The sequence below is a fragment of the Rhinopithecus roxellana genome, chromosome 17, assembly GCF_007565055.1.
Source record: "Rhinopithecus roxellana isolate Shanxi Qingling chromosome 17, ASM756505v1, whole genome shotgun sequence".
Classification (NCBI taxonomy): domain Eukaryota; kingdom Metazoa; phylum Chordata; class Mammalia; order Primates; family Cercopithecidae; genus Rhinopithecus; species Rhinopithecus roxellana.
In genome coordinates, this window is record NC_044565.1 from 63,804,982 (window position 1) to 63,823,282 (window position 18,301).

General features: G+C 53.2%; 1 protein-coding gene across 3 annotated transcripts in view; it reads right to left on the bottom strand.

Annotated features, from left to right (window-relative positions):
* The window catches only part of KLHL29 (kelch like family member 29), a 320,072-nt gene that overhangs the window by 140,263 nt on the left and 161,508 nt on the right, over positions 1-18,301 (bottom strand). For all 3 annotated transcript variants that reach the window (XM_030920719.1, XM_030920720.1, XM_030920721.1), the window contains one exon: positions 5,231-5,560. In XM_030920719.1, coding sequence (XP_030776579.1) covers positions 5,231-5,515 — 285 coding nt within the window. In that variant the 5' untranslated portion in view covers positions 5,516-5,560. The remainder of the gene's footprint in view (positions 1-5,230; positions 5,561-18,301) is intronic.

The window sequence follows — 18,301 nt, forward strand, 5'->3', positions numbered from 1 at the left end:
ACACAACAGGAGGGGCTGCCACATTGGCCCTGCGGTCACTCACATGATCCCCACAGAAATCCCAGATCCTCTCCCTCAAGGGGAGCATTCCTCCAGAGAAGCTGGAGCGCATGGGGAAGATACCGTCTCCAGCGTTGTCTCTATGATGACACATATCCACCCTGACAGCCCTAAATGCTCATAAATGTCAAAACCCGGGTGTTTGAGTGTTGACGATGAAGCCCGCAGATTTCATGGCCCCTTTCGGTTCTCCTCAGGCCTCCGACACAGGCAAAGTCCCTCTGCTTCCCAGCTAGATTTATTTTCAAGGGCTTAGCTCTGAGGGACGATGGGAATGTTTCAGCATGAGTGCTCCTGACCACAAGGGAAAAAAGCCCCCAGTACATTTCACAAAGACATCAGCCAGGATTCTGCAGAGTCCATTCTTTCAGGAACAAAATTGCATTTTATGAAGCCGTCCCTTTTCTGTTTCATCTGTCAAGCAGGTTTGCTGAGAATAATTTAAATTTCATGCAGCAGCAACTGTGGGGCATTGGGGCTTCCCTTCAGACCCACAAACAGGTCTGGCAGTGGAGTCGCAGTTCTGCTTCTCGGGAGCACCCTGCCCCTGCGGTCCAGACCATCGAAAGACCAGACACACAGTGGTGGGCCAGGGATGGGATGCCATGCTGGTTTCTTAGCATGACCTCATGCCGCATCAGACAGGGGATGGGGTCAGGCCAACGCATCTTTCTTCAGCCTCCCAGCACCAACCACCAGCAGGGGACAGGTTTCCCCGCAAATGTATGGATAACTGGGTAGACCCAGTCAATGGTTTAACTTTCTAAAATTAACTTTTATCGAGTGCTTACCATATGGTAGGTAGTGTTTTAAGCTTTTCTATGCACATTAATTTAGCCAGTTCTCACATCATCCCCATGAGGAGGATACTATGATTATTCCCAATTCTTAGAGACAAAGAAACTGAGGTTCAGAGACATACTCAACTTCTAAGTGGCGGAGCTAGGATTCAGTCCCAGTGCTGTCAGACTCAAAAGCTTGAAGCTCTCAGCAGTGGTGAAATGCTGAGTCGACATAACCTTTGGCTTAAATTTTCTCACCTATACCACAGAGGTAAATGTGCCCACTTTCTGGCCTGAAATCTCTTGCTTGCTATCAGCTGGGTGGATGAGCTGATGGAAAAGTTACCATAACAATGCTGCAATCATGGTTACCATGGTGAATGCATTCTGCCAGGCAGCCTGGAGTGGGAAGAGGAGCTGGCCCAGGCTGGTTCTGACTCTAACTCACTGGGTGACCTCAGCAGGCCACATTTTCTTTGGGCCTCACTACTGTGACCTGTAGAATGAGGGGCTGGAGGACGTGGTCACTCTGCTCCTCTTAGGCTCTTGGAACTTGTGTCCTGGGGAGGCCGTCGATTGGTCTGAGCCATGAGTGTGTGTTGGGGGGCTAGGGTGAGTCCACCAGACCCTCCCTGTACTTCAGCAGCCCAGGAGTCTGCTTGTCCAACTGGCCTTTCCTCAAGACATGTGAGGAATCTTTAGGCCACAGACAAATGAAGAAGTAGAAAAATCAATTCAGGCCTGAAGTAGCAGTGACGGAAAGAATTGTCATCACCTCATCGGCCAGCCGCTGGGAGCACAGCCAGCCTCCCCACCCAGAGAGCCTGGCAGGAGCCGGCCCCTGCCTGGGAAGGTGACCAGGCCCACAGGGCTGGGTGGGGAGGGTGATGGCATGGGATGCCTCAGCCCCCAGGGCACGTGATGTTCACCCTGCGCCCTGCCCAGCCAAGAGGGGACACTAAGGCCTGACAGTACTGACACTAGTCCCCCAGTCACCTTCCTCAGGGACAGTTGCTGAGTTTCCAAGTGTGGCTCTGGCCCGCATGTGGCTCTAGACCCTTCACCCAGGAAACCCAGTGGATACATTCCAGCAGCTGTCCCCATACTCTGGCAAGCTGGGACACAGCTCTGCTCCTGGCTTCCACCCGGCCGACCTCGCCCACCCACCCCACCATCCCCTGGAGTGCGGTTTCAGCTCTGTTTCCAAAATGGGCTTTCCTTAGAGGAAAGGGCCCCAGAGCTGGAAAAAAGCTTTAAACTCCCTTCCCTTGGTCACTTGGCTGTATCAGTCTCAGTCTGGAGTTCACTAGATGGCCTCTTCCCTGCAGCTCCCTCCTGCCTACAGAGCATCTGGAATCCCAGCCAAGGGGTAGGTTTGAGATGCCCTTTCCTTTCCTTGCTTTCTTGGGGCCTGGCTGCTGTGTCTTTTCTGAAGACCTGCCTTTTCCTCTTGGTGAGGTTAGAAATGAACACCGTTCAGGCTGGGCATGGTGGCTCACGTCTATAATACCGGCACTTTGGGAGGCCAAGGTGGGTGGATCACTTGAGGTCAGGAGTTCAAGACCAGCCTGGACAACATGGTGAAACCCTGTCTCTACTGAAGAAAAGAAAAAAAAAGGACATGAACACCTTTCTCTAAGGGGGTAGAGTCTCGTCCCATAGGCCTCACCTGGTTGATAGTGACAATGGTGATAGGAAGAGGTCAGCACCGATACAGGTCTCGCCTTACCACATGCCAGGTTCTGCTTGTTCTGAGCACTTCACACAGGTTTTAACCCACACAGTCCTCACAGCAACTCTGCTCGCAAGTACAATGACCTCTTCCCATTTTACAGAAGTGAGGCCCAGAGAGGTCAGGTAACCTGTCCAGGGTCACGCAGATAGCAAGTGGTAGAATGGAATTCAAATCCAGGCAGTCTGTCTCCAAAGTCTGGCCCTATCCACTGCACTAAGCTTCCCCTGCCAATAACCTCAGGGGGAGAGACATTCTTGGGTCATTTGGTCACACTGTCCAGGCCACAGATTTGTTATACACAAGGAGCCGTGAGCTCCCCGAGGACAAGAGTCAGCCAGCCCTGGCCTGCTCAGTAAAGACCCACATTGTTGACCAGGGAAACCGCAAATACCTGGGCCTGGGCCTGCCCATGAGTTGACGTGGTCTTGGCACGGAGTCAAACACACAGGCTAGAGGACAGGCCTCTGGGCGGGCAGGAGCCAGGCTAGAACGGCAGGAAGGCACTGTGGCCCAAATCTGCCAGGGGTGCCTGGGAAGCCAGTACTGCTGTCCTCCCTCCCCCCACCCAGTGCTCCTGGGCACCAAGGGACCGGAGCGTAATCCGGGGAATCAAACAAGCCCCTGCAGGAAAGAGGCTGGGCTGGAGGCAGAATTCAGTTCCTCTGTTGTGACATGTCAAGGAGCGGGCTGTCCTCACAGGCATGAACTTTCGTACCCTCTCCCCTTCCTGGCCACCCTGCCCAGTCCCTGCCCCAGCTGTTGTTTTCTGTCTGTGGCTAGGTTCCTTTCCTCTCATGTGGCTGTGGTTTGGGGTCAGGCCAGTCAAGGATGGTGACTGTCAAGCCACTCTGGAGCAAAGGGGGAGCTCTGTGGACAGCACAGCCCTGGGGGGGAGCCCCAGCACCGAGCCCCTCCACTTCGTCCCCCAGAGCAGCCCAACACCATCCCAGAAAAGGCATGCATCCTTAAAAGGTCAGACATCTTCAAGAGGGCTTCTGGGCCCAGCCTCTCTCTCCCACCTGGAGCCCCAAGCAATCGGTTCCAGTGGCTGCCATTCTCCATATGGCCAACAGCTGGCCCTGCAGAGCACCTGCCAGATGTGGCCAGCGGGGCCAGCGGCTGGCCCTACTGGGCAGAGGTCACCGAGTCAGACCAGCGCTTGGGCTGGCGCCCAGGGGAGGAATGTGTTTGGCTGGCCTGGGGGCAGCATGCCCAAATAATCCTCCATCTCCTCTCCCCTGTCCAACATTCTTTCCCTCCCCGCCTCAGTGGGGTAGTGTTTTCATAACAGGAAAATAAAATCAATAAGGCACTGCAGCAAGATGTCAGTGCGCTCCGAGCCGGCCTCCAATAGCTCCATTGTCTCGGCCTCCACCGGGCTCTGTGGCCAGCAGCACTCACAGTTATTAATGGGAAGCAGGGCTGAAAGGGAGTTTTGAAAACCAGGAGACAAAGGCTCAGCACACCTGGAGTGCGGCTTTCCAGTGCCACAGCCACCTCACAATGGCCGGGCTGGGGCTCCCCGCCTTTAACTTCTCTGGCAACTTTTCTGAAAGCAGGAAAAGAAAAGCCTAAACACACCCACATGTGCACAAACACACTCATGCACACACACATGCATGCACACACACACATCCTTGCACATACACGAGCGTACATGCACACTGCCCCAAGGGGGCTCCTGGGAGGCGGCTCTGAATGGCCAGCAGAGGCAAAGGCAGCCTGCATAGCCCCTGCTCGCTGAGGAAGCAGGATAGGCACCAATGGGCTTCCTGCCACAGCCATGGCCAGGGGCCCGTCCCTCCACGACTCAGGCTGCCTGAGGGGCTCTGAGCAGCCAGCATGATGGGGGACCAGCTCAGCCCAAGGCCAAGCAAGAGCCGTGGCAACACTGTTTTCCACATTCCGTTCAGCAACACAGGCTGGCCTCTGTTGCCATTCCCAAGGCTAGAGCTGCCTCTTCTAAAAGAAATGGGAATGACCTGGAGCTGACATCCCTGCGGTTAGCTGTGGGGATAAGTCCTGGGTCCTCTGCAGAAAGGTCCCACAGCCTTGGACCAGCAGCCTTGGACCAGCCCTTAGAAGGCCCACTGAGCCCTTGCTGTGCCTCAGTGTCCTCAACTGTAAGGCAGGGATGATAAAAGTACTGACTCATCGTGCTGTGGCAAGGCTCAGAAGAGACAATGGATATGAGAACACGTGGCCCAGTGGTTAATAAAGGGTGGGTTTATCACCCTTTATGACTATTACTGCTTATCAGTATCTTCTTGCAAACCCAAGTTACTAGCACCCCCAGGGACGCTTGCATGGTCTCAATTTATCTATTTAGGAACCCTGGATTGCCATCTTGGAGTTCCACTATTAACTTTACCTATTAAATAACAACTAATTAACATGGCATAGGACAATGAGTGGCCTCAGCACCTGCTTATCTTCCTACAAGTCAGTCACAGAGAAAGACTTCATGGATAATAAAACCCTCGTGAATGCTCGCAAACAGTTGCCAGGCCCGGGTCCTGGGAGGACAAGACTCTGGAGGACTCAGGGTCTGGAGCGCAGGCTGCCCCTCTGGAGCCTGTGGGGCTGGCCTGAGCCTTCAGGGAGACAGGGTCCCTCTACCCGGCTCCTGCTCAGAGATGACACCAGGTCTTACCTTGGTGGTGACCGCAGAGGCAGAGCTGGCCACGAGGCTGGTGATGGCCTCGCTACTGCCGGTGGTGCAGGGAGCAGGAGCTGTAGCAGGGGTGGGCAGCCGGGAGGGCACCACGGGCAGTGGCAGGAGGCCAGGCCGGGCGCTGAGGCTGCTGGCTGTGCCGCCACCAGCCCCCGAGGTGACGCTGCAGATGCTGGTGGTCCCATGCGTCCCGTTGACGCTCCACTCACGGCGGTCCCAGCCCACCCGGTAATCTCTTTCGAAGCGGCTATGGTGCCGGGACATCTCGGTGGGCCGAGGCGGCTTCTCACAGGGAAACAGAGCCCCGACCTGCGGTGACAGGGTGGAGAGAAGGGTGATTTAGGACTGGAGCAGCCAGCGACAATGGACAGCATCCATGAAGCCCCTTCTCTGGGTTCAATAACAGGCTTCAAACATTAGCTCATTTCAGAGTCACACAAGCCCACAAAGCATAGGTCATTAATTAGCCCCACTTCACAGACAAGGAATACATGATTTGCCCAGGATCCTGTGGCCAAAGTAAGTAGGCAGGATTTGAATCCAGTCACAGTTAAAAGTGATACTGTTGGTTCTGCCACGTCTCACTGCCCTGAACGACACAAATGTGCATATTTTAATTATGGTTGGGACTTTACCCCCTCCATCCCCACGGTGAAAAAAGAGCCGTGAACTCCTCAGGACGTGTTTTCCTCAACCACATGATAGGGTACAGCCACCCGCGTGTGGAGACTCACTTTATAGTGGACAAAGCCCTTTATAGAAAGCTCTCTTCCTCCCACAGTGGCCTGTGAGGTGGCAGGGCATGGACGGTTCCCAGTTGAGGGTCGAGGGACCTCACTGAGAATAAGTTATCCCTCGAGGTTCGAGTACTAGAAAGTGATAAAGAGTCCAGGATCCCCAGCCTTCAGATCCTAGTCGCAAAGGGTGTTAGCCTCCAGGAGTGGAGTTCCCTTTCGTAGTCACAGTCCTGTGATTTGATCTTGGGCAGCATTAGAGACCCGTGTACCCTGGCCTCTGTTAACCAGACCATCTCCCACACGGCTCTCCTCAACCTCTAAGCATAAGGCCCTTTCATGTTGTCAGGGAGACCTGGACACGCCATGATATTTGGAAGGGCTTCTGACTCACCAAAGATTGCATTTTGCTCAGTATTACTATGATTTGCCGGGTTCCCTGCCCACCCTTGATCAGGAAGGCTGTAAAGACACAGGGAGGCTGTTGGTTGCAGAGGCCACGGAGAGGCAGAGGCAGAGGGGAGAGGGCGTGGCCATGCCAGGGCACGAGTGATGGTGGGTTAGGGTAGGGGTCTGCATCACACCCACAGCCCAGGCACAGCCCAGGCACAGCTTGGTGCCTTTGGCCTTTTGTATTCTCCAACTGTTTTCCAGTCTGGGGGTGAGCGCCCAGAAGTCCTGGTTCCCAGCTCCTTTTCCTACCCTGCCAGCCCAGCTCAGCCCTGGGGAGGCACCCTGGAATTGCTGGCCAGCGGACAGATGGGCCACTTTATTTTAAAAATATCTATCTATAAAGCCTGTTCCTACTGTGGACTTTGCACATCCAGACCTAGTTGTCAACTTCTAGTGCCATGGAGCCAGGGCCTGTGCCCAACCCAAGCAGCCTCCTACCCATGTTCTACTTGCATGCTGGCCTGTGCCCTGGTGGCCATCATCCCCTCTGCCAGGCAGACCCGAAACCACCCTGCAGCCCAGTTGAAGCCTGCAGCCCCGCCTGAAATAGAGCTGACCATAACTTCTTCAGCTGGATGTGGTGTCACTATTTATTTCACTATTATGCTTTCTGGCTTACACAGTGTCACAAAAATTCTCTTTAAAAAGTCTATCCAGGCTGGGTGTGGTGGTTCATGCCTGTAATCCCAGCACTTTGGGAGGCCAAGGCGGGTGGATCACGAGGGCAAGAGATCGAGACCATCCTGGCCAACATGGTGAAACTCTGTCTCTACTAAAAATACAAAAATTAGTCAGGTGTGGTGGCACGCACCTATAGTACCAGCTACTCAGGGGCTGAGGCAGGAGAATCGCTTGAACCTGGGAGGCAGATGTTGCAGTGATCCGAGATCGCACCACTGCCCTTCAGCCTGTCGACAGAGCAAGACTCCGTCTTAAAATAAAAGAAAAAAAGTCTGTCCAATATTACCTGGTTAAAAAATAAAAATCATTTCCCTTTTGATCTCCCCACATAAACTTTTTCGGCTGAGCTTCTTGATGGCATTGTCTAAACTTAGCTCCAGTTTCCTAGTCCTGTTCACTCTGTGACCTGCTCTGCTGTGGCCTTCGCCCTGGCCACTCCATGGGAACTGTTCTCATTGAAGTCCAGGGTGACCTGCTTGCTAAGTCCAAGGGGACATTTATGCCGCTGTCCTCGACTTCCCTCACATGCGACGTGGCTGATCTTCCTTGCTTTCCAGAGCCCTCCTCTGCAGTTTTGGTGATACCAGCCCTCTCCCAGCCCTCTGCCTCCCTCTCGGCTGCTCCTTCTCAGTCTCCTTGGTGGGCTCTTCGTCCTCAGCTCATTATTTAAAAGCTGGGGCTCCTTGGGGTTCCAGATCTCCTCCTCCGTTTCTCCCTGGATGATCTCAGCCCTCCATCCCCTCTTTCCAGATAACTTCCAAGGCTACCTTTGCAGCTCTCCTCTCTCTTAAGCACCACCCCCACCTCCCTGCAGCCTGCTGCACACCTTCCCCCAGCTGTTCCATAGGTGCCTAAACACCCAGAGTTGCTAAAGTAGCGCAACATTCCTTTGTCCAAACACCCATCCTCAGGCATTCCCTCCCTCAGAGAAAGCCGCCTCTATCTCCTCACCTTCATCCCCCTATTCGACAGCCAAGTCTTAGATTCCTCTGCCTCAGTTGCTCTCAAATCTACCACCTTCTCCATCTACAGCCACGACCTTCCGTCACTGTCTCCCAGTGTCTCCTTATTTCAGCTTGCCTGCCTGCCTGCCCCCAGTCTTGCCCTTCTCAGCCATTCTCTACTCAAATGCCCACAGGAGTTTTGCAAAGGGCAACTCTGATCATGATACTTGACTTTCCTGCTTTAAATCCTGTCCATCAATGTAAGGTTCCAGCTCTTCCTGGTGGCCCAGAAGAGGATCTGGTCGGGTTCCCTTTTCTAGCATCCCCTCTCATTCATCCCGTCCTGTCCCAGAGGCCATGGCCCATCATTTCAAATGCCTTAGTTTCTGAAGCCTCATGTCCCCTTTCAGCTCAGGGTCCAAGTCCACAGTGCTCTTTTGCCAGGAATGGCTTCTGACCGTCCCCTGGCTACAGCCTATGACCCACCCAGCTCAGGAACTGATTATTCTAGAAGTCTGTACTTACTTTTCCCCTTCTGGGTCAGGTGAGAGACTCTCCTCCAGTGCCCTGAGCAAACGGTACCCACCCTCCCTACAGCCACGGCTGCTGTCTATCTGTTACCTTGAGAACAGGGCCTGGGTCCTCATTCTCTGTGTGACCCCAGCAACTTGAACAGTGCCTGGCAAAGAAGGGTGTTCAGTACCTGTGTGCTGAATGAATGATTAAACAAATGCTTGTTTTTTCTTAATTGCTGAGCACTTCCAGAGAGGACAAACACATTTGTGTGAAGAGAAAACCTCAGACACAGAAAGAAATGTTGAGTCTCCTGACTGGAAGTTCCATGTAGGTGCTGGAGTAAGAAAACATCCTACCTTAGCCTGGGCACGGGGGCTCATGCCTGTAATCCCAGCACTTTGGGAGGCTAAGGCGGGAGGATCACTTGAGGCCAGGAATTCAAGACCAGCCTGGCCGACATGGTGAAACCCCATCTCTACCAAAAAAAACAAGAAAATTAACTGGGCATGGTGGCGTGTGTCTGTAGTCCCAGCTACTCAGGAAGCTGAGGCATGAGAATCGCTTGAACCCAGGAGGTGGAGGTTGCAGTAAGCCAAGATCGTGCCACTACACGTCAGCCTGGGTGACAGAGTGAGAAAAAATTAAAAAGAGAGAGAGGGAGAGAGAGAGAGAGAAAATGTCTACAGTCCTAGTAAATCAGACCTTGAGCCTCCAAGGACAGGCCTGAACAGAGAATATCTGCATGTCGAGATGAGCTGGGCTCATAGTGTAGACGCCTCTCCCAAGGCTGACCTGCCAACAAGGGGCTCGTGCTGATTATCACAGCCTCAGGGACACTGCCTCCCTAGGGTTGGATCCTAACGTGGCAGAGAGGATGTTATGTATTCATCACAGTATGTCCTCTTTCTGGGCACAAGGAGGAACTCTCCCAGCTGCCACTGCAGTTAAGTTGGGCTCCTGTGTCTGGAGTCTGGTGGATAGGATGGGTGGGGAGGTGATGGAGACTGCTTCCAGACCTGGCCCTTTACAAACATCTATGACCCTCAGTTCCCTTTGCTTGTCATGGCAACCTTGGAGGCCACACATTCCAGATGGTGCCACCATCTGATGGAAGAGCGTTTTCCTGGGCACACTGGATGTTGCATAATGGGGGCGTGAATCTTTGTTGTGATAATGCGCTGAGATTGGCAGTGTATGTGTTACCTAAGCACAGCCTAGCCTGGCCTGACTGATGTGATAAATCAGCCTCTACCTTCCCACAAAACAACACAACCTCACATATCGCCAAAGAAGCCATCTCCTTCCAGCTGGGGAGGATGGAGGTGAGGAGGGTATGCACTGAGGGCGGCCAGCAACGCTGCTCCCCTGAGACATGCCTGGATGTGCTTGGGATCAGGTCAAAGGGGTCTCCTAGGCCCCAGGAAAACCTCTCCACTCTGTCTTGGGGACCACCTGCTGGGCCATGCTGTGCCCACACCTTACAGTTCTGGTGCATGAAAGCAAAGTCCAGGCCCCAGCGCCCTTCACCTCCCAACACTCCCAGCCCCCACCCTGATGCTTGGCTCCTCAAGTCTCCTTTAAATGCCAGGCAGGAGATGGAGACTCGGGGCCTGGAGCCCAGAATCTAGTTTCAGCCTCATTAGGTGTACTCAAAACAAAGGTCAAGAATTTGCATGCCAGCATTTCGGTGAGACTTCATTCCTCAATTTAATTTCCCCTTTCACACGTCATGAAAGAAAGGTGTTGCACGGTTTACTCTGAATGAGATGGCAGACTGCCAGCACCAGAGATGGCAACTTAAGTATTTTCTGCTGGGCACCGAGCCACTGTGCCACAAGGTTCCATGGGCATACATGTGTGCCCAGAGTGGTGTTGAGGGAGGCATCGGAAGTGCTAGCTGTGGCAGAAGGAGGCCTGGAATGGACGAGGTACCTTAGATGAGACTGGTCAAGCAATTACCGACAAAATACATCAAAAAGCTTCCTTGTCAAGGTGAGCCCCCTTTCCTGGCAGGCTGCCCATGAATTGGCAGAACCTGGCACAGGGCCCTTCACCAAGGTGGGGAGCAGGCTGAGCAGTAGCCATCCCTTTGTATGGAGGGGACCATTTGCAAAGACACTAGGACTCGAACCTGGGTGGGGTTAGTGCCTTGCTAGCACCTGTTTAAATTACACGCACACGTGAAGAAAACGCTCTAGAGCCTAGAAAATCTTGTATTCACAGGTGGAAATAGGCCATGCTGAGGTGCAGGGTAGAAACAGTTCAGAGCTCGTCCTGGGTGAAATGTGAAAGGCCTCACAGGTATTTTACGTGCCAACTTGGCCCTGGCCTTTGGGATCTTGCAGGCAGCAAAACCGATGCTGGCCAGGAGACGGGAGGTGAGGAAGGCCGGCCTTTCCCAGGGGAGGGCAGAACCCTGAAGTCTCTCTGGATTTTTTTTTTTTTTTTTTGAGATGGAGTCTTACTCTGTCACCCAGGCTGGAGAGTAGTGCTGCGATCTCAGCTCACCGCAGCCTCCAACTCCCAGGTTCAAGCGAGTCTCCTGCCTCAGCCTCTCGAGTATTATAGGATTACAGGCACCCACCACCACACCCAGCTAATATATATATATATTTTTTGGTAGAAATGGGGTTTCACCATTTTGGCCAGGTTGGTCTCAAACTCCTGGCCTCAAGTGATCTGCCTACCTTGGCCTCTCAAAGTGCTGGGATTACAGGTGTGAGCTACCACGCCCAGTCTCCTGAAGTCTCCCCTGTGCATAGAGCCTGCCAGTCAACACCATGCCTGCGCCTCCATGAGGGGGGTCATCTTCATAGCAGTCCGGGACAGACATCAGGCTTTGGCCTCTCAGCTCTGGGCCCAGATTCAGAGAGTCTGGAGCCTGGGCCCTGCACACACAGCTTAGGAAGCCGGCTCAGGCTATCGGGCTCCCCGTTCCCTTCTCTGTGATGCACCTCCCCACCTCCAGGGAGCAGAGAGGAGAAGTGGAAGACCTCCTTACAGAACGGGAGCAAATGTGAAGAACGGGGGGAACACGTCACTGGGAGCTCCCGACAGGCAGAAGCACTTCTCGGAATGTTCAGTCGTTGATCCCGCTGCAACCCAGGCCCCACTTCAGAGCCACATGCTGGCATCTCAATGCACACGGGTGCACCCCAAACCTCAGGACAAGGTCCCCCAGCATCCCCAAATGCAGCAATGCCACATCCACCAGCTCTGGGGAAAATCCCAACGGTCGAGTGCAACTGTCTCACAATTCGGATCATCCCTCAGAGGAGGTGGGGCGGAGGCCAGCGCTGGGGTGTGCCCGACAGCATCCCCAGCCCTGCCAGGAAGGTCTTTCCCTCCCATCACTTATCTCCAGGAGACGGTGAAGGGTGTATTCCCGCCACCTCCCTACTTCTGAGGGATGAGGCCTGGCCTTCCCTTCTGGCTCACCTGCTCACCAAAAAGTGTCCTCCACCTGACAGAGCCCTGACCTCACACCTCCACAGACGAACCTCCCTTCAGGCTGCCTGTTCCTCAGGAATGAATGGAAACTAGCCGCTTCCTTTCCTGTTGGCACATGGGGCCAAATCTTCAGCATCATGGGGTGCCAGAGCATCTGGGAGAGGCAGGAATGAGGGAGCGGTCACCCTGTCCCCAGGGGCTCCTTCTGTTCCCTTGCAGAAGGCAGGTGAGTCTTAACTAGGATCAAAATAAAGATGACAAAGTAGCCTCAGCCCCTGACTTTTAGCTCCCTCCTAAGCCTTCTCCCACTACCTGTCCCTAGAACCCTCATGTCCCAACAGAAACCGGGCAGGTTTACTGGGATAAGGAAAAAGACGCTGTCAAATCCGAAGCGGTATGTGTGGCCTGTTGTCTGCGAACACGCACAGCTCCTGAGGCCCTCTGTGCTAGGTCAGCCAGGATCCTGTAGGGTGGTCTCACTCAGGGACACTGGGAGACACAAGCTGAGGGTGGGGGAAGGTCATCCACCATAAATACCCATGACACAGGGGACCTCTTATCACTAGCCCCAGGGCCTGTCTTGATGGAAGAGCTTCTCCCTGCGGCTCAAGGGCCCTCATGTCCCAGGCCCAGGCTTGCAAAAGGCTTGGGCTACCTGGGGCCTGAGGATATTGCAGGAAGGAAATCCTGGTACCCCAGGCCCAGACTGTGTCTCTAACTGCTCACCAGCTGGTGTGTTGTCAGGGATGTCGGACTCCTGGACACTTGCTAGAGATCAGATCAGCAGCCCTGCCACACAGACCTGCCCGGAAAACCCTCACCATGAATAATTCATGAGTAAATAATTAAGAGCTTCCATGTGTTTGTATAGTCCATGTGGGGCTGGAACAGAGGAAACAGTGTCCAGGAGCCCTCAGCCCTGGGCCCTGAGAGTCCCTGCTCAGGAACAGGATGCTTCGTGCACCTGAGCTCACGGGCGGGATGGAGGCTGTGTCCGGTGACACACTGTATTCTGGATGCTGGCGGTGGCCCACACATATTAACATGCACCGTGTGTACACACTGTACACAGGATCACAGGTGGCTAATGACCCTTTCCTCGTTCCTATCATTAAGACACGCCAAAGGAGTGGGCGGCCGGCTGTGAGGGCCCCGAAGGCATGATTAATCCACAGGAAGGCAGGGGGCCCGCGCCGCCTCCAGATAGGGAAGCCGAGGTGGCTGGCTGAGGAATGAGCCTCGGCCCGGCCGGCCACGATCGGAAAATGTATGATTGCCTCATTTGGGGGAGACGTGCTGCCAAGTCGATTGGAACAGTCTGTGCTTGTCTTTATTATTTTAGTTTCCCTCTCTGCATCTTTTAGCCTTTCTTCTGGAGCAAAATACTAAACAGCAGCCAGAACACCATCTTGGCAAATGCAACACAAAGGAACTCTCCGGGTGTTTCTGGAGAGGCAGCTTGGCCACGACTTGACGTGGATGTTAGCGGGAGGTGGGGATGCCCCTCAGAAATGCCTCCCTGCCTCCTGGGGCTGCTCCAGCCCCCAGTGACTCCCATCCCCACACAGCCCCCACTAGCTCAGAAGTCTTGCTTCTGGCTGAGGCTGGGGTTGAGCCCCACACTGGCCTCCCCTGCTGGACACCTTCTTTGATGAGCCCTCTCTTCTCGGAGCCCACAGAAGCCAGAATTACCAGGCCTAGGACCCCAGCGATGGACTGGCATGTTCCACTCACTGTGTGAGTTCTGATCCTGTCCCTAAAGACAGGGCTACCTCTCCCTCTTCGTTTCCTTCACTGGAGCTGCCCGAGCACAGGGCTGGGCACCCGGGGCGGGGGGCTCAGGGAACACTGGCAGACCAAAGTGACCCTCCCAGGACAGGACACATGGCAGGGCCAGGACTAGGCTGAGGAGAGTGACAGGTGGGGCCAAAATGTATGGAGGCCCCACCCCCACCCCAATCAAGGTCCATCTGTATTTATATTGCCCTGAAAGGGATGAGGGGATGAGTCCTTAAATGATGCCTCACCATCTAGCCCCGGTCCTGACCCTTCACACAGCCTCTAAGGGTGACATATTCCTCGAGGGTGAGGTGTTTGGCACCTCCAAATGAAATGTGGGGGTCATGGGGGCCACGTGTAGGTGCCAGCCTGGACCCAAGACTTCACATTTAAATCCTCTGAGGCAGCAGAAACCCAGGAAACTCTGGAGTACCCCAGGCTGATGCCAGCCTTCTCCAGTTCCACTCTAGGATGAGGAACCTAAGATGTGGATTTATTTTTAGCTCCTTTTCTTAAAATATCAAGGCCCCAGGTGAACTGAAATGTTCTCGTTGTCACATTTCTACTCCCATCCCTGGCCCCCAGTCCTCACCAGCCACCTCGCCATCAGACCCCACTCAGCCAGGGCCAGTGTGAAGATCGCCTAACCAGGTCCTGTGGCTTGGCAGCCACAAGTTTCCAGCAACACCTGCTGCAGGATCCAGGGTCTGAACCCAAATGAGCAGCCTCTACGAGGCTCTCCAGGCAGGGTAAAGAGGGGAGGCAGGGATTCGGCAAGTCCCATTAGAAACCAGAGCTGTGGCCAGGAGTGGTGGCTCACATCTGTAATCCCAGCACTTCGGGAGACCGAGGCGGTTGGATTACTTGAGGTCAGGAGTTCGAGACCAGCCTGGCCAACATGGTGAAACCACGCCTCTACAAAAATACAAAAATTGGCCAGGCGTGATGACAGGCTCCTATAATCCCAGCTATTTGAGAGGCTGAGGCAGGAGGATCGCTTGAACCTGGGAGGCGGAGGTTGCAGTGAGCCAAGATTGTGCCATTGTACTCCAGCCTGGCGACAGAGCAAAACTCCCTCTAAAAAAAAAAAAAAAAACCCGAAAGAAAAGAAATGAAACCAGAGCTAGAGCTGTGACCTCTGACGTTTGCGTCCACTCCAGGGCACACAGGTGGCATCAATCTCTGGAACCAAAGGCTTTAGGGCATTGTCTTTGTTATTTAAAGATAGGGAGCCTGCTTTCTCCAATGCCAGTGAAACCTGCACGTGTTCCCAGGTCTCAGCCAGTCCAAAGCTTTGAGGGAAGCACGTCTGGCAGAGCCGAATCTTCCTCAGCAGCAGTGGGTGCAGCTGGTCTCGGGGGAGTGGGAAGGGCCCTCACCCTAAATACCCCACAGTGGCCAGTACAGCAGCAGCAAGTCCTCACCCTTCACAAGGCTCTTCTTTTTTCTTTTCTTTTTTTTATTTTTTTATTTTTTTTTGAGACGGAGTCTCACTCTGTCTCCCAGGCTGGAGTGCAGTGGTGCGATCTTGGCTCACTGCAAGCTCCGCCTCCCAGGTTCACGCCATTCTCCTGCCTCAGCCTCCCGAGAAGCTGGGACTATAGGCGCCCGCCACCACGCCTGGCTAATGTTTTTGTATTTTCAGTAGAGACGGGGTTTCACAGTGTTAGCCAGGATGGTCTTGATCTCCTGACCTCGTGATCCACCTGCCTCGGCCTCCCAAAGTGCTGGGATTACAGGCGTGAGCCACCATGCCCGGCCTCTTCTTTTTTCTTTAACCGCTTTATTGAGGTGTGATTGATGTACAGAAAGCTGCAGATATTTAATGTGTACAACTTGATGTGTTTGGGAATGTATCCATCCCCCAAAGCATCAAACCATCATCACTACCCGTGCCACAAGCACAGCCAGCATGGCCAGAAGTTTCTTCTGTGCTCTGTTCCTGCCTTGCTTTCTTTTTGTAGTTAGAGCACTTAAATGGGCGGTGCTGGTCTCAAGACACGAAGTTTCAGTTACACAAAGCCAAACAGGATTTGGAGAGCCCCTGTAACAACACAGGACCTGTGATTAACAGCGCTGTTTGTGCTGTGTGCTTCAGCCTTTGCTCAGAGGGGAGGTCTTCTGGGAAGTGCCCTCACCACACAAGGTTCTTTTAGAGCCACTACATCATTGGCCTCACAACATCCTGCCAGTGTAAGCAGTCCAGCACTGACCTTCGCATTTTATAACCCAGGAAAAGGAAGAGGGTAAAGCCCAGGGCTGGGCATAGTGGCCTACTTCCTCCCAACTCAAAGTGTGGTCCATAGGCCAGCAGCCACAGCATCGCCTGGGGACATGCAAGAAATGTAGAGTCTTAGGCCTTGCCCCAGGACTACTGAGTCAGAATCTGCCTTTTTAACAGGATGAGGGGTGGGGAATGGGACAGGATCCACTCACGGATTCACTCACATGAAGTTAAAGTTCAAGAGCACTAGCCTAAGATCTGGCGAGTTAGCAGGCCTGGATTCGGCCCTAGGACCCAGGCATTCTGACTCCCTGGATGGCCCTGGGGGACAGATACATATTTGGAAAAAGCCATATTCCATAATGACAGGGCTTAATACATGATCTAAAAAGACAAATGTTCAAAATGCTTTTCTGGTGGTTAAGTTTCAGGAAAAATGCCACCGATTCCATTTCTGGGCACAATTTCTTGCACAAAAAGCAATCTCCCTGTCTTGGAAAGGCAGTACTAGTGCCCGTTTTAGATGAACAATATTAAAAGAACAAGCCTCCCATTTCCCTCCCTTCCCATGTGCACCTTTGCTTTGAGAAAATCAGGCTGTGGGTTTTGATGTAGTGATTTTTTTTCAAAAAAGCACACATGATTCAGAGACTTTTCTCACGGGACTAATTGACTAGGCATTTGTGCTATTGCTCCTGGTGTAAATCATTAAAATGGTGATAATGAAAAATAAAAAAGATATTGGAAATGACAGTTGGAAACATAATATCAGCGTAAACTGAGGGAAGAAGGAAGGCGTGTATAAATTAGGAACTCGTAAACATCAGGATCGGCCTGGCACGGTGGCTCAAGCCTGTAATCCCAGCACTTTGGGAGGCCGAGACGGGTGGATCACGAAGTCAGGAGATCGAGACCATCCTGGCTAACATGGTGAAACCTCGTCTCTACTAAAAAAATACAAAAAACTAGCCGGGCGAGGTGGCGGGCGCCTGTAGTCCCAGCTACTCGGGAGGCTGAGGCAGGAGAATGGCGTAAACCCGGGAGGCGGAGCTTGCAGTGAGCTGAGATCCGGCCACTGCACTCCAGCCTGGGCGACAGAGCGAGACTCCGTCTCAAAAAACAAAACAAAACAAAACAAAACAAAACAAAACAGAAAACATCAGGATCGATGAGGGAGCTGTGGTGACTACCGTTTGATTACTTAGAGGAGGATTAACCAGAGTTATCATTACGAATAACCATCATGGCTCCTTCTAACTCCTCGTTCTTGTGGCTCCACAGAGGATGCAAACACTGGAAACTCCAGCCCTGTTTCCCTGTAGTCCTGCAAACACACAACCACAGTCTTTTGAGCTGGATTTTGCTGTTACTTTCCTTCTCCAAGCAGGCTTCCCCCCTCCCAGGGCTGCCTCTCAGGCATGCCTGATTATTCTAGATCTTGCAGAACTGACTAATTCAATGAGCTCTTCTTCACAGGAAATGGTGTTCATCAGTGGCCCAAGCTGATGAATGAATCCTACTGGGTGCCTGGAGCCAGACCCAGTGGCAAGAGTTGCAAAGAAGAAAGACTGATGCCTTCTCTCTATTTGGCTGCCAAAAATGCTCTTGCAATTTGCTTTCTTCTAGACAAGAGTCTATTCAAAAGTCTATTTGGAAACATTAGGGAACGGCTGTCACATGGCCGGCAGATCATACTGCCTGTGACAGGATATTATCTTCCTTAGGAGAGACTCGACCACTCTTTTATTTCACCGAGTAACTAGCGTCTGGGTTGATGGCTGCAGAATTGCTCTGAGGGCCGGGGACATTAAAATCCCTGTCCGGAGTGAATGCAAAACCGACAGCCACCTCAGTGAGCAGGATTTGTGGAATGAACTTTCACCAGTATTAAGCAGCAGTGCCCACCTTTCTGGTCTCCATCTCTAGTGGGACCTGGGGGGCCTCCTGCTTGTCCAAATCCCTCCCCAGGAAACCATGACGTAGCCCACTTCCTGTTCCGGGGGTCCACTCCATGAGTCAGGCCTTCGTGCCCCCCTTTCCCTCTCAAGCAATTCCCCAGGCATGCCCTTGGGTTAATGCACGGTCTGCCCTTTTCTCATCAAATCATGTCAAGTTCACTGCCCACCTCCTTCCCCCATTATACCCGGCTCAATGCAAGATACTGAGAGGAAATAAGAACAGCGCACGCGGCTCCTGCCTTCAGGGAGGGAGGGCTGCTCAGGAGGGCACAGCCATAAAACGGAAAAACTCCCTGGGGGGCAGGGGAGGG